The sequence below is a fragment of the Pseudophryne corroboree genome, chromosome 12, assembly GCF_028390025.1.
Source record: "Pseudophryne corroboree isolate aPseCor3 chromosome 12, aPseCor3.hap2, whole genome shotgun sequence".
Lineage (NCBI taxonomy): Eukaryota > Metazoa > Chordata > Amphibia > Anura > Myobatrachidae > Pseudophryne > Pseudophryne corroboree.
The window spans coordinates 128,322,715-128,338,567 of NC_086455.1; the positions used below are offsets into that span (position 1 = coordinate 128,322,715).

At 42.6% G+C, this 15,853-nt stretch overlaps 1 protein-coding gene across 1 annotated transcript in view; it reads left to right on the forward strand.

Annotated features, from left to right (window-relative positions):
- The window catches only part of PLEKHD1 (pleckstrin homology and coiled-coil domain containing D1), a 99,716-nt gene that overhangs the window by 40,005 nt on the left and 43,858 nt on the right, over window positions 1-15,853 (forward strand). Inside the window, exons 7-10 of the mRNA XM_063948014.1 lie at window positions 1,066-1,160; window positions 2,171-2,264; window positions 10,090-10,262; window positions 15,206-15,338. Coding sequence (XP_063804084.1) covers window positions 1,066-1,160; window positions 2,171-2,264; window positions 10,090-10,262; window positions 15,206-15,338 — 495 coding nt within the window. The remainder of the gene's footprint in view (window positions 1-1,065; window positions 1,161-2,170; window positions 2,265-10,089; window positions 10,263-15,205; window positions 15,339-15,853) is intronic.

Below are 15,853 nucleotides of genomic sequence, written 5' to 3' on the forward strand. Positions count from 1 at the left end.
TATAGGGTGTAGCACCCAGTACCACCACCTTGCCCAAATAAATATGTATATATATATATATATATATCTATATCAGTTCAGAGAAGGTGTACAGGTACGCTGGTGATTTTCTCTCTCTCAAACAAGGGAGAAAGTTGCAATCCACAGGAAACCTCTGGGTTGTAGCACTGGTGCACTTGCGCAACCGCTGCACTTTTCCAATGATGACTCCGGACTCCAGGAGCAATATTTGGTTCTAAGAATAGAGGATGAAGGAAAAGGCGCTCATAGTGCAGACTGCTTGTTTATTGATAAATTTAAAACAGCATCCAAACAGAACAATATACAAAAACTCGTACCATATAGCTCACAGTGTGGGCTGATTACCACATGGTTAGATCATATATACACACACACATATATACATACATACATAAACACACAGTATATATACACATATATATATTGACCCACTTTAAAAGATGAGAGAAGTCTGTAATTTCCATCATAGGTACAATTCAACTGTGAAAGACAGATATATCTGAAAAAAAACCTAGGAAATCACATTGTATGATTTTGAAACAATTTATTTGGATATTCTTGCGGAAAATCTGCACTGTTAGGCTACCGTAATTAACAGAGATTTGCAAAGCCACACAACTGAATGCTCCCTGCCTCTCCTGGGTGTGTTATGAGTTGCGAACGCAAATGAGCCCCTTGCGGGCACGGTGTCTTTTTCAATGAATCCCAATAAAAAAACAGCAGTCTGAATTTTTACAGCAGCAGCAGATGTAGGTTTCCGGACAATGTAAATAGCAGTGGTCGGGTAACTTGTGTGATTAGATGAAGATAGGGCTGTCTGTGGCACTGTCATATTGTAATATAAAAATTAAGCCCATATATATCCAACTTGTTCTAAATTGCACTTAAATGTCTTTTCTATAGCAATACCACATCTGGGCCTGGATTGTAGTATGTTAAATTCATTCTGTCTAGTGTCTGCTAGTATAGTAGATTTTAAGACAAATATCTTCAGTACATCCAGTCATCACTGACACCTGTTTGTTGGTAACAATCTGTGTGTAGGAGCTGGAGAGGTTAAACCAGATCCTGGAGTCCGAAAAAAGTCGGTTTGAGGACCTTGTGCAGGAGCTCAGATTGGAGCAAGACCAGATCAAGCAGTTAAGTCACTTGTCCATACAATCATAGCTATAGTATAGTATGTATATATCAGCACAAGTAAGGATGACTAGGAATTAAGGGGCAGATGTATTAACCTGGAGAAGGCATAAGGAAGTAATAAACCAGTGATATGTGCAAGGTGATAAAGGCACCAGCCAATTAGCTCCAATATGTAAATTAACAGGATCTGATTGGCTGGTGCCTTTATCACCTTGCACATATCACTGGTTTATAACTCCCTTATGCCTTCTCCAGGTTAATACATCTGCCCCTAAATATTCAGAGGAAGCAGTAGGGACAGTAAAGTATTACCTATGGGAAGAATAGTGATTGCTGGATCTCCATGAATTGGAAAATAAGCTGGACCTACTGCCAATGTATGGAGTGTTGTCAGGGTTGGATTGGCCCACAGGGGTACAGGGGAAACCACTGATAGGCCCTACTGCCTGGGGGCCCACCCCCTCTTCCTCCTCCTCTAAGGATCAAGTTTCAGACTGTGCTGTTACTAATCTAGTATGCAGTACAGTATTTACTGTATATATTTTTCTAGGGGACCAACACTTGCAAAATTGTTAGGCAAACCAATGTGGCAGCTGGGCACACCCCCGCTAGAGACTGGCCACACCCCTAAACATGGACCCCTACCACTGTATGCCCCCGGTGGGCCCTACATGCCCCAGTCCGACACAGTGTTGTGGCCTGTACCTGAGCAGTACTAGTGTGGATCATACTAACTTCTATTCTTTTCATGGTATAAATGTGCGAGACCCTAAAGGCAAATAGTCTATGGCCAGTGTTGGGAGGCACTGTTTATACTGCACAATTATGTCTCCACTGTCTATATCACACATTTTATATTGGTTTATGTTCATATTTGGTGCTAAGATATCATGGCAAGTATTACCTGTGTATTTGGTATGGTCTTTGTAACATTCTTGTACAACAGTCACTGCCACTAACCTCTCTGATATCCCCCGCTTTATCTCTCCCTCCCACCCTCCTTCCTCAGGGAGCTAGAGATGACTGTCCACTGTCTGAAGGGAGTAGGAGAAGAGAAGGAGGAACTGTGCAGCCTCACACAGCACCTGCAGAGGACAATGGAGGTAAGTACTCGTCTTGGGAACAATTAATTTAGTGGTTATCATTTTTAGAACTGTCCTTGCAGAGAGTCTTTATTTCTGTTTTAAGTGGCAGAGCCCGTTTCCAACAACATCTCTGTACTATAGGCAGGGCTCGCTGTGGGAATTTAGAGGTGGGGGCAGGGTCGGATTGGCTTACAGGGGTACAGTGGAAACCCCCTGTGGGCCCACAGCCTTCTCTAGGGATCAGGTTATAGACTATGCACTTGAGTTATACATACAGTATGTTACATTATACTGTATAGGACTGTAGTATATTTTCTCATATATAAATCTCTACAGTATATAAGCTTTAGGTATTTTTAAATGCTTTTAGCACTATGTAGTATATATAAAACATATTATGTGATGTAAAGCTATTCGTCATGTTTTCATCTTACCTCAATGTCTCAAATGTTCCTACAATATACAGTATATCTCTATTGTCTACCCTTTGCTTGTTCACCTCTCTGTTTTACATGTGTCCCTTCTTCCCTTACCTGTTTCTTTTATAACTCTCCTATCACTCCGTCCACACATTCTCATCTTTGTGTCTCATCACATGCTTCTTTCTCTTTTATTTAACTCCCAGCGTCCATCATCCAGCACCTGCACCTCTCACTCTTATCATCCCTCTCTCACGCCATGGTCTTCTCAAACACCTCCTCCCCACCAACCCCACACACGCACACACACACACACACATACACACACACACACACACACACACACACACACACACACACACACACACACACACACGCGCATGCACATTTAATTCCTAAAGGGATTACTCTAGCGATCACCGGCTGTGATCACCTGCCATGCAGCAAGCTGTGTTGCAGCATGCCACATCGCAGTAAGATGAGCATGGCTTCATCTGTAAGAAGAGCCGCCGTGGCAGGAGAGAGGCTGTTTAGACCCGAGGAGGATAAAGCACTGCTGAAGGACACTGGCCTGCTGAGAGATGGTGAAAACAGCCGACGGGGACTTCGGGAACTGAAAGACTAACCCTCAGAAGGACAAGGTACTGAGAAGCAGAGTAGCCTCAGCAGCAGCATCCAGAAATAGTGGACAGAACCCAGTCACAGCCCCAGGAAAGATGTCATGAGATGGGACCCTGAAGAGCCTGTGCTGAGGACTCGTAGAGGTCCCCTTTTAACACTCAGTTGTCCCTGGTACTGCCCGTCTGGAGTGGAGTCATCATAGCGAAGACCAGGCACTGCGGAGAAGACCAAGCAGTGAGGAAAATGTGGCAAAAGTGGACACACTAGCAAAAGATCTCTCCAACATTCCCTTCAAGCAACAACCTATTCAGCTGCGTGGGAAGTGAAGACAGCAGGCTCCGCGAAAGACACCCCCGACCTGTTGGCAGGACCCCGAGGAGGACCCCACAAGACAGGAACCGGTTTCGGAGACCTCGTCGACCAGTCCACATTCTCTCAGCAGGTCAGAGTCCTTCAGCGGTGCTTTCTCCTTAGAGACCCGGCCTTTTCTATTTTTTTAAAAGTGTCAGACCACTGCATACCCCCACACTTCGACTACTGACTATAGTCATTAAACTAGGGAAAATCTAATACATAAAGCCATCTAGATTTGGGTATGCCTCATAATAGAGTCAATAAATTGCTTTTTAAAACATATAATGTATCATGGTGAACAGAATGTCAGGTTCTCTTTCAGAGTCCCCACTATTCCCAAGACCTCTACCAACTTCTATATTCCAACCATGGCGCCTGGGGTGTAGTTTTCGTACTGTTACACGGATAGCACAGGAGCTGTAGCCCAACAGACACAGCAACATTTTTTAATTGAGTCATTTTTATTGTTTTTTTTCCAATTCAAATATTAAAGAAAAAAAGTATAGAAAAATATAGGACTAATGTAATCACAAGCATGGTAATTATCTCCAATCACAATTTGTAGAGACAATAAGAGGACACAAACATAAAAAAAAAAAAAAATCTGATTATTATTATTATTATATTCACAGAATTAGAAATGCTCATTTGTGAGACCATTGGTTAAAAGTGGTGCTGTTTTTTATTTTTTTGTATAAAAATGTTGTGACTATAAATATAATCTGGTTATGTTTCTCTAATTGTAGTTAAGGTATTATATATAAAATAAAAATCATAACACGGAATGCATTGGTACAATGTTAAATGTACTTAAGAGTTTTTTCTAAATACTATAAAATGATAGTTATTTAGTTATACAGGTTGAGTCAGGGCCGGCAATAGAAATCTCGGGGCCCGGTACACTTCTGTGTCTGGGGCCCCCCTGTACCATAACCCCTTTCTCCCCGGCTTTGAACTTTTACCCAGGATGTTGTATATATATAAATGTCAATTAAATAAACTAATTGTGCGTGTACAGTACCAGACAGTCATCTGTCTCTTCCAGTTCCGGGTGGGGCACAGAGTGGACAGACAGTGCTAGTTGTAGGGGGCAGAGAATAATGCTGAAGAGCTGGCGTGGGAACAGTGCCAGCGGCATCATGCATTGTTACTCCACCAGGTGACGGGGTTGCCGGGGAGAAGGGGTCGTCGGGAGAGAGAAGGTCGCCGGGGGTAGAGGTTTTACCTTGGATGGTGTGCCTGGCGCAGCATCATACACCCGCAGCGCAGGACCGGACCAAGTGATAGTAACCAGGAAGGGGGAATGGACGGTGTGGCAAATTATTTCTACTTAATTGACGGGTGGGCGGAGCAGACAATGTAACAAGTATTATCAGGTGCTCCACCACCCGATTTTTGTTGCTCTCTGCCTCAGGGGCCCCTCTGAACCACGGGGCCCGGTATAACTGTCCCCTTTGACCCCCCCTGTTGCCGGGCCTGGGTTGAGTATCCCATATCCAAATATTCCGAAATACGGAATATTCCGAAATACAGAATTTTTTGAGTGAGAGTGAGATAGTGAAAACTTTGTTTTCTGATGGCTCAATGTACACAAACTTTGTTTAATGCACAAAGTTATTAAAATATTGTATTATAAGACCTTCAGGCTGTGTGTATAAGGTGTATATGAAACATAAATGAATTGTGTGAATGTACACATACTTTGTTTAATGCAAAAAGTTATAAAAAATATTGGCTAAAACTACCTTCAGGCTGTGTGTATAAGGTGTATATGTAACCTAAATGTATTCTGTGCTTAGATTTAGGTCCCATCACCATGATATCTCATTATGATATGCAATTAATCCAAAATACGGAAAAATCCCATATCCAAAATACTTCTGGACCCAAGCATTTTGGATAAGGGATACTCAACCTGTGTTGTATAATTATTAAATATTCATATTCAGCATATGTTCCCTAATAATACAGAAAATGACTACGGAAAGCCCATACAGTGCAACTATCTTACTTACACTTTCTTATACTCCATACTCCCTTTGAAGGCACCTAACCCCTGGTTTTCCGTATGTTCCTTGTATTTTTCCTATATTGTTTGAACTATATGTGCTTTTTTCTTGTATTGCTCATTTGTTTATGTACTCTGTAATGGGCGCTGCTGATCCCCTGTGGCGCCACATAAATAAAAGATAATAATAATAATAATAATAATAATATGATGATTATTATTATTATTATTATTATTATTAACAACAACAACAACTAGGTGCAATTGCTTAGATTTTAAACACGGATCTCTCCGTGTGTATCCCCCTTAACACAATTGCATATGTTGTCAATATTAAGACTGATTCAAACAGGGGTGTTTTAAGAGAGGAGGGGACTCGCATGCATCCACTGTGGCAGGCCCCCTCCTCTCCAGCAGCAGTAGACTGACATAATGCCAGAGTCTAGTGCGCATGCGCAGGTCTCCGGGAACATGGCACCCACACTTTGTTCCTGGGGGACATATCCAGTACGCATGCGCAAATCACTCGGAAATGGCCGCGGCGGCCATTTTCCGAACAGTTTCTGTCTGCAGTGCAGGGCTGCCTTTGCAGGACTCCGGAGGGGTAAGTATAATATATGGGTGCGGTGTGTGGGCCCCCGGGACCTGTGTGCACCGCACACACTGCACCCATGATAGAAACGCCTATGGATTCAAACACAGTATGGGCGGTGAGCAGAAATATGCTCGGGGGGACATGGGGATAAAAAGTAAATATTCATAAGGTTTCTTTGACATGGGAAATGAGACATAACTCATTTAATTGTCACAGATCTCTCATTTCCTCACACAGAGCGTGTGGTGCCTGTAGCATGGTACTTTGTATATGGACCTGTTACATTCCTAACAGACTACACAACTTAAGGCCCACATCACAGGCCCCGTGTCCCCAATCTGCCGACACCACTGATCCGCGACCAGTTATGATCGCAATCTAGCTGCCAATTGGGTGAAATTAACAACATTTTTGGTCATGATCAGAATTTTTAAACATGTTTAAATATTCCCGATTTCCCTGATCCAGCCCTCGGGGGATCTGTGATGTATAGGGGCCTTTAAGCTAAATATTTGAAACTGGTTTATATAAATGTTTATTTTTGTAGTAATTTTCCTACTATCTACCATTGGAACATTGCATTGCATTAGAACAGTGGTGACCAAACTGTGTGCCGTAGGTGGCTTGCAGGGGTGCACGGGCTGGTGCTCCAGGACCAAATCAAATTATTTATGGTCCATGTAATAGGTAAAACCAGTACTGGTGGCTGTCAATCATAAAATGTGTGGCCACACAGAAGCACAGGCCTATCCACCACCACATAACTGTACATAAGGATGACAAGTAAGCACAATTTACTTCATTTAATATTTTTTGCTGACTTTCTCATTAAGAAACTTTGGGCCTAGGGGTTAGGGTGCATCAAACGCCCCGACATTCGGAATGCTTGCTGTCCCTATTCTTAAAATGTTCCTTTTTAGCATAGAAACAACTGTGCAAATTTTTTTTGATGTACGATTTGACTTAGGTGGTCCACCTCCATGCCCAAAAATCCACATCTCTAATAGTGCCATTCATGCATTCAAGCTCCATCACTGGTATCTCACTGAAGAAATGATCCCTCTAGCACTTTTCAGCAACCAAGTAAGTGAAGAGCTGAAAAGAGCTATCTCTGACAGATTGCAAACTATTAAACCAGATCCAGAAGTTAGCCTTCCACAAAAACACTTTGGAACAGGCTTTGGCAAACCAAGATTTCCTCAAGCAGTTAACCTATCTTCAACTACTACTCTTGCTGATCTGGTTGGAACTGATTCATAGTTTATGTTTAACATTCTTCAGCTAAACAGTGATTTTCTTACGAAAGACATTGGTGAATGGTAGAGATGAGCGCCTGAAATTTTTCGGGTTTTGGTTTTGGGTTCGGTTCCGCGGCCGTGTTTTGGGTTCGACCGCGTTTTGGCAAAACCTCACCGAATTTTTTTTGTCGGATTCGGGTGTGTTTTGGATTCGGGTGTTTTTTTTCAAAAAACACTAAAAAACAGCTTAAATCATAGAATTTGGGGGTCATTTTGATCCCAAAGTATTATTAACCTCAAAAACCATAATTTACACTCATTTTCAGTCTATTCTGAATACCTCACACCTCACAATATTATTTTTAGTCCTAAAATTTGCACCGAGGTCGCTGTGTGAGTAAGATAAGCGACCCTAGTGGCCGACACAAACACCGGGCCCATCTAGGAGTGGCACTGCAGTGTCACGCAGGATGTCCCTTCCAAAAAACCCTCCCCAAACAGCACATGACGCAAAGAAAAAAAGAGGCGCAATGAGGTAGCTGTGTGAGTAAGATTAGCGACCCTAGTGGCCGACACAAACACCGGGCCCATCTAGGACTGGCATTTTTGTTCTCCATATTTTAATAGGCACAACTAAAAGGCACCTCAGGTAAACAATGGAGATGGATGGATTGGATACTAGTATACAATTATGGACGGGCTGCCGAGTGCCGACACAGAGGTAGCCACAGCCGTGAACTACCGCACTGTACTGTGTCTGCTGCTAATATATAGACTGGTTGATAAAGAGATAGTATACTCGTAACTAGTATGTATGTATAAAGAAAGAAAAAAAAACCACGGTTAGGTGGTATATACAATTATGGACGGGCTGCCGAGTGCCGACACAGAGGTAGCCACAGCCGTGAACTACCGCACTGTACTGTGTCTGCTGCTAATATAGACTGGTTGATAAAGAGATAGTATACTACTAATATTATATACTGGTGGTCAGGTCACTGGTCACTAGTCACACTGGCAGTGGCACTCCTGCAGCAAAAGTGTGCACTGTTTAATTTTAATATAATATTATGTACTCCTGGCTCCTGCTATAACCTATAACTGGCACTGCAGTAGTGCTCCCCAGTCTCCCCCACAATTATAAGCTGTGTGAGCTGAGCAGTCAGACAGATATATAATATATATATAGATGATGCAGCACACTGGCCTGAGCCTGAGCAGTGCACACAGATATGGTATGTGACTGACTGAGTCACTGTGTGTATCGCTTTTTTCAGGCAGAGAACGGATATATTAAATAAACTGCACTGTGTGTCTGGTGGTCACTCACTATATAATATATTATGTACTCCTGGCTCCTGCTATAACCTATAACTGGCACTGCAGTAGTGCTCCCCAGTCTCCCCCACAATTATAAGCTGTGTGAGCTGAGCAGTCAGACAGATATATATAATATTATATATAGATAATAGATGATGCAGCACACTGGCCTGAGCCTGAGCAGTGCACACAGATATGGTATGTGACTGAGTCACTGTGTGCTGTGTATCGCTTTTTTCAGGCAGAGAACGGATTATAAATAAAAGTGGTGGTCACTGGTCACTATCAGCAAAACTCTGCACTGTACACTACTGAGTACTCCTAATGCTCCCCAAAATTAGTAAATCAAGTGTCTCTCTAATCTATTCTAATTCTAAACGGAGAGGACGCCAGCCACGTCCTCTCCCTATCAATCTCAATGCACGTGTGAAAATGGCGGCGACGCGCGGCTCCTTATATAGAATCCGAGTCTCGCGATAGAATCCGAGCCTCGCGAGAATCCGACAGCGTCATGATGACGTTCGGGCGCGCTCGGGTTAACCGAGCAAGGCGGGAAGATCCGAGTCGCTCGGACCCGTGAAAAAAAACATGAAGTTCTGGCGGGTTCGGATTCAGAGAAACCGAACCCGCTCATCTCTAGTGAATGGAAAGAATCTGATGCTTATCAGAATTCACAAACCAATATTCACAACTTTGTAATAAGCCAACTGTAACATGTTGTTCACTGTTCCGTCACTAATTCTGCTTATATCTCTTTGTTTAGTTGATAACAATGAATAAATCACTTTATCATTAACCTACTAAATTGTTTTAAGTCCTTGTATCAGAGAAGTGAAAACAAGTGTTATTGCATTTAAAATAAATAGAAATCTTTAATCTTCAGGGGCATGGTGGGCCACATAAATATCATCTCAGATTCTTCAAAATTTGTATGCAATATATCCTTAACAATTCTAAAAAATGTAGCATGGGGACAAATAATTTTTCTTAGTTTTTAAAAATTTATGGGGCGTTTGATGCACCCTACTAGGGGTGCCATGAAAACAATGCTCACACTATAGGGCGCCGTGATTCAAGAGAGTTTGGGAACCACTCCATTAGAAAACATATTTGTTAATTATAGTTGCCATATGGACAACATGCAGACCAGTGGCTTCACATTTCTGCATGCACTGTATAGTCTGTACATATGTTTTGATATATAGGTGATGTAACTGTGTCGCTATGAAATTACACACGTGCTGTTTTTCTACGACATGCAAAGGAATCACCCATCTATACATTGCAGGAGCTGTCTGTAGAGAAGCAGAGGACTATAGCTATATTGGAAGCCGGTCACAATCACCACCAGGCAGCAGACGGTAACAGTGGACATCCCAGGCAGAGTCTCCACTGCAACCTCCAGCAGATCGAGAGCAAGATGCAGAAGTTACTAGAGGAGAAGCTTCAGGCCGAGAACAGGTTGGACAGTCCTGCTTTTTCACAAGACACATGGATGCACAAAGGCTCTGTGGGGGTAATTCTGAGTTGATCGCAGCAGGAACTTTGTTAGCAGTCGGGCAAAACCATGTGCACTGCAGGGGAGGCAGAAATAACATGTGCAGAGAGAGTTAGATTTGGGTGTGGTGTGTTCAATCTGCAATCTAAATTGCAGTGTAAAAATAAAGCAGCCAGTATTTACCCTGCACAGAAACAAAATAACCCACCCAAATCTAACTCTCTCTGCACATGTTATATCTGCCTCCCCTGCAGTGCACATGGTTTTGCCCAACTGCTATCAAAAATCCTGCTGTAATCAACTTGGAATTACCCCCTGTGTTATATACTTTTACACTCCCTAATAGTAACTGAGAAGTATGCAATATAAATATGATAACGTCCCAGACAGTACAGGTGCACAATACGTCACTTTGTCATTTAGAAAATTAACCCTTTAAAAATCGGAGCATAAAGTATAAATGTACACGTGGATCTGTATCCCATCTGTTAGATAATAGGAATGTTTGAGGATAGATGAAATGCGTTTTGGAAGGTCAGTGGAGGTTTCCTAGACTTCCCCCAATGCATGCACTTTAGGTAAATTAGAGTGACTTGCTCAGGAGGCATTCAGTGATGTGGATATTACAGCTATGCACCCGAACACACCACATGCGGGAATGGGTTGATTGTAAACAATGGTTTCCATCTTTAGATTAGGTTACATGTGTTGCACATTAAAAGTATTAGTGTAACACACAAACTTGGGGTGGGATGTATTGAACTCCGAATCCGGCGGCTGTGTGGGATGCCGGCTGAACTCGGACGTTTTTTTTTAAGAGGTAATCATGTACAAGGCTAATCCATGTCTTGTACATGATTGCCCCTTTAAAAAAAACTCAGAATTCGGCCAGCATCTCGCACAGCCGCCGGACTCGGAGTTCATTACATCCCGCCCGTGATGTCATTTAGTATGAGGCCTAAGGCAGATTTAAGGGATAAGAGACTCTGGCTGATCAAATACTGGATGTTACAGTGTATGTAACTGTAAGAGAGCCTGATGCCTGGTAATAACACAAACTTCATTGCATCATTGTCAGAGATGTTGGTAAACATTGCTGGGCGTGGCAATAAATGCTAATGACATGTGAGCGGTCACCGTCCAGCCATATGAATAGCTCGTGCGTGTTTTATAATCAGATCTTCAATTTGTCCTTCATCCTGTTTTGATTCTGTTGCTGAGTTTAAACTGCTGACAGAATCGAACTATGGGGGTCATTCCGAGTTGATCGTAGCTGTGCTAAATTAATTTAGCACAGCTACGATCATCTTCCCTGACATGCCGGGGGATGCCCAGCACAGGGCTAGTCCGCCCCGCATGTCAGTGCCGCCCCCCCCCCCCTTCCCGCACAAATACAAAAGCATCGCACAGCGGCGATGCTCTTGTATTTGTGGAGTAACTCCCGGCCAGCGCAGCTTCTGCGGCTGGCCGGGAGTTGTGTGTCGCTGCCGCTGGCCGCAGCGGCTGCATGAGATGTCACACAGCCGCCGTGGCACGCCCCCCAACGGCCCGGCCACACCTGCATTGGCCGGACCGCGCCTACTAAACGGCGGCTTAACGCCGCCGTTCATCCCCCTCCCACCCAGCGACCGCCTCTGTCTCTGTAATTTCCACCATTTCTTATCAACGTCACACTAGGGACTTTGTTTTGCCTTTGTATCAAAGGATTAATTGTAAAAGTAGTAATGAGATACTGAACTCAATAAACCTGTGTTTTCTTTAACCCTTTAACTATAGAGCTGTGCTCCAGCTTCAGAAAATAAGAGACCTGAAAGATAGTCATATGGCCCCTTTTCAAGATTCTGCTCACAATTTGGAAGCCAACTGTAAAACTTAGAACTAGACCCGTTACTATGATATAGTGCCAAAAAGTACATTTTTTTGTCTAATAGTGGGCATGGTAAAAGAGGAGCTGTCATACACACAAATACTGCTTAACTACACCAATCCTCTGCGGATGTGTAAATATCATGTCAAGCTACATGGGAGGAAAAAAAAAAAATGACTACAGCCACACGCTAAACCAATGTGCATATGGGGGGTCATTCCGAGTTGTTCGCTCTGTATTTTTTTCTCGCAATGGAGCGATTAGTCGCTAATGCGCATGCGCAATGTCCGCAGTGCGACTGCGCCAAGTAAATTTGCTATGCAGTTAGGAATTTTACTCACGGCATTACGAGGTTTTTTCTTCGTTCTGGTGATCGGAGTGTGATTGACAGGAAGTGGGTGTTTCTGGGCGGAAACAGGCCGTTTTATGGGTGTGTGCGAAAAAACGCTACCGTTTCTGGGAAAAACGCGGGAGTGGCTGGAGAAACGGAGGAGTGTCTGGGCGAACGCTGGGTGTGTTTGTGACGTCAAACCAGGAACGACAAGCACTGAACTGATCGCAGATGCCGAGTAAGTCTGGAGCTACTCAGAAACTGCTAAGAGGTGTGTGGTCGCAATTTAGAGAATCTTTCGTTCGCAATTTTAAGAAGCTAAGATTCACTCCCAGCAGGCGGCGGCTTAGCGTGTGTAAAGCTGCTAAAAGCAGCTTGCGTGCGAACAACTCGGAATGACCCCCATGATGTGCATCCTTCAAGCACTTTTTTTTTTTTATTCTTTATTTTCAAAGAAAGGATTTTATATTGAACAGGTTACAGTGGTCACAGTACAAGAATAGCACAATGCTAATTGTATAATCATAATGATCGAGTGACATAAAAATGTAGTGAACAGTTTCAGACAACAACAACTGTTAGGTGCACTCCAAAGATTATAGAGGGGTAAACCCGCAGTGTCTAAAGCACATACATTTGCAGTTGTGGAGAAGTAGAACCTGGAAAAGAGGAAAAGGAAAGAAAGAAAGAAAGAAAGAAAGAAAGAAAGAAAGAAAGAAAGAAAGAAAGAAAGAAAGAAAGAAAGAAAGAAAGAAAGAAAGAAAGAAAGAAAGATAAGGAATATGAAGAAAAATGAAAGAAAAGAGGGAGGATATGGGGTAGATGGATGAGGGGAAACATGCAGAAAACAAGTAGGCCAATAAGCCAATTCTCAGAAAACACAACATATAAAACATAGAGAGACCCTGCACAAAAAATATCATCCATAGTCAAGTAGACGTCCAAGCATTTACACCAGTCCCATGATGTGGGCAGGGGTTGGGAGCGCTAAAGAACAGGAACACCACTCTGACATGTTTAAGAAGGGACTTTTATCAAAAGATAGGTATGGACAAATGGGAAAGTAACAAAAAAATCAGGCATTTGAGGGACAGAGTAACCCAAGATTAGTGAAGCCAAGGCTATGATCTCCCTCCAAAAAGCAACTATCGGGGGACAATCCCACCAGATATGTATTATAGTATCTGGTTCTTTTAGGCACCTCCAGCAGAGAGGGGTAACTGAAGGATCAAATTTATGAAGCACATTTAAACATCTCACCCTGCAACACAAATATTCTTGTTTTTCATTTGAGTGCAATATGAGTGACATTTCACTGGCTAGTCTGCATTTAACAAAGAAAGGCTAATTTGCCCAGCTACTATGAGAAGGAAAAAGATTCAGCACCTCCAGCTATTGTGATGTGCTTGGCCATATTCCTTACCATACAGGGAGGAACACTAGAAAAATGAGCGCAACAAAACAGCATGGGGCAGATGTATTAAGCCTGGAGAAGTGATAAAGTGGAAGGTGATAACACACCAGCCAATCAGCTCCTAACTGTCATGTTACAGGCTGGGTTTGAAATATTACAGTTAAGCTGACAGGCTGGTGCGTTATCACCTTCCACGTTATCATTTCTCCAGGCTTAATACATCTGCCCCCATGTATGCCGCAGGCCCACAATTGTACAGCTTTGTTAATTACCTTTATTGCCAATATACATCAGAAGAGTCAAAATGTAGGAGGCTAACAGACCCAGATATGGTCACATACCTCTTTGCAGACCTGTATAGGTAGTATAGAGGAAGTTATTGGCTTATGAGATTTCACAGTTATTGTGATTGTGGAGTTAAAGCAGAAATTACACAAATATTCTAATTTCTTTAAGTATAGTTAAGCAAGATAATTAAGCAAGATACTCATTATCTTAGCTATGTTCCTACAAATATTTATCTCCCTTTAGCATCTTTCTGGAATAAAAATAAATATGGCTGCCAGAAACAACTTTACACCTCAGGCAATGGCTCACGCAGCTCTCAGCATGTCAAGTGATGGCAAAATGGGGATAATTATGGTGGGATTTTCCACTGCAGATAGAGCTTGGAGCAGCATCCCAAAGCCTCTTTGCTCACTACCTTATGTGGCACATGACTGTGGTTGACATGGTAGCCCATGACACTCTATTATAAATCATTACTAGCAGCATGAGAAAGCAACCTAAGAAGAAGAATTTTCATGGCACTGGCACTTTAAGTAGGTATGCCTTAGGTCAGAGGCATTGAAGTGGTCAGATGTTCAAGCCATGGATGTCTGACCTTGCAAAATATATTAGAACAGCAGCTCTCTGCACAGGATATACTATACAGCTATATATGAATGAGCCATTAACTAGCAGCATACCTCCCAACATGACCCTTTCCAGGAGGGACAAAATGCTCTGCTTCTGGACTTCTCTTAATTTATGATTGCCATCACCTGTGCTGAAACACCTTTCTTATCCATTAACCTGTTCAACACAGGTGCTGGCAATCATAAATTAAGAGAAAAGTCCAGAACCAGAGCATTTTGTCCCTCCTGGAGAGGGTCATGTTGGTAGGTATGTAGCAGGTAACAGTCAGGTTTGTGACCAAGTCTATAAGCCATTCCAGCAAAACTTGTCAATGATAGGGTGATTTGAAAATTACCATGGTAATGTGTTTTATATCCTTTATATCCTACCTCCTCAGGATGAAAGAAAATGAGGAGCGATTTAAAGTACTGGAGGAGGAGCGGGCATTCTATGTATCTGAGTCTCAGGCTCTGCAGAACTCGTTAACTGAGCTAACTGCTGAGAAGGAACAAACAGAGCAGGAGCTAAAGGTAGAAAACTTAACATTAAGACTACTAATACCAATTACTTGAATCCCAAAATGCAAAATGTTGGAAATATTTAACTTCTTGTCTGCCAAAACTTTCCTCTGTATAACTTTACACAAATTAAGACTAAGGGTATAGGTTGATCTAATTTGGTGTTGTACTTCTAGGGCTGAAACATACATTTGCTAACTAAAAATATTAAATAAACAAATAAATATATATATATATATATCTTTGTTAGTAAATGTGTGTTTTCAGTCCATAAAGCCCAACAGATTTTAAAGCGGAGAGGGCAAAGTTCAGATTAATAGTTCAACAAGCTTCTTTGAAAAAGTAGAAACTTTGTACTGCATCCCAAAAGTGCTGAAGTAAATATTCTATGTGTTAAGCGGTGTGGCTACACAGAGACGCGCCGGCTCCCGGCCGTTGCTAGGCAACAGGGCTGGCACGTCACTTCCGCCGCTGTTTCTAAGCAGCCGGGATGCTCTGAATTGCGCGCCAAACCTCAGCTGGTGCGA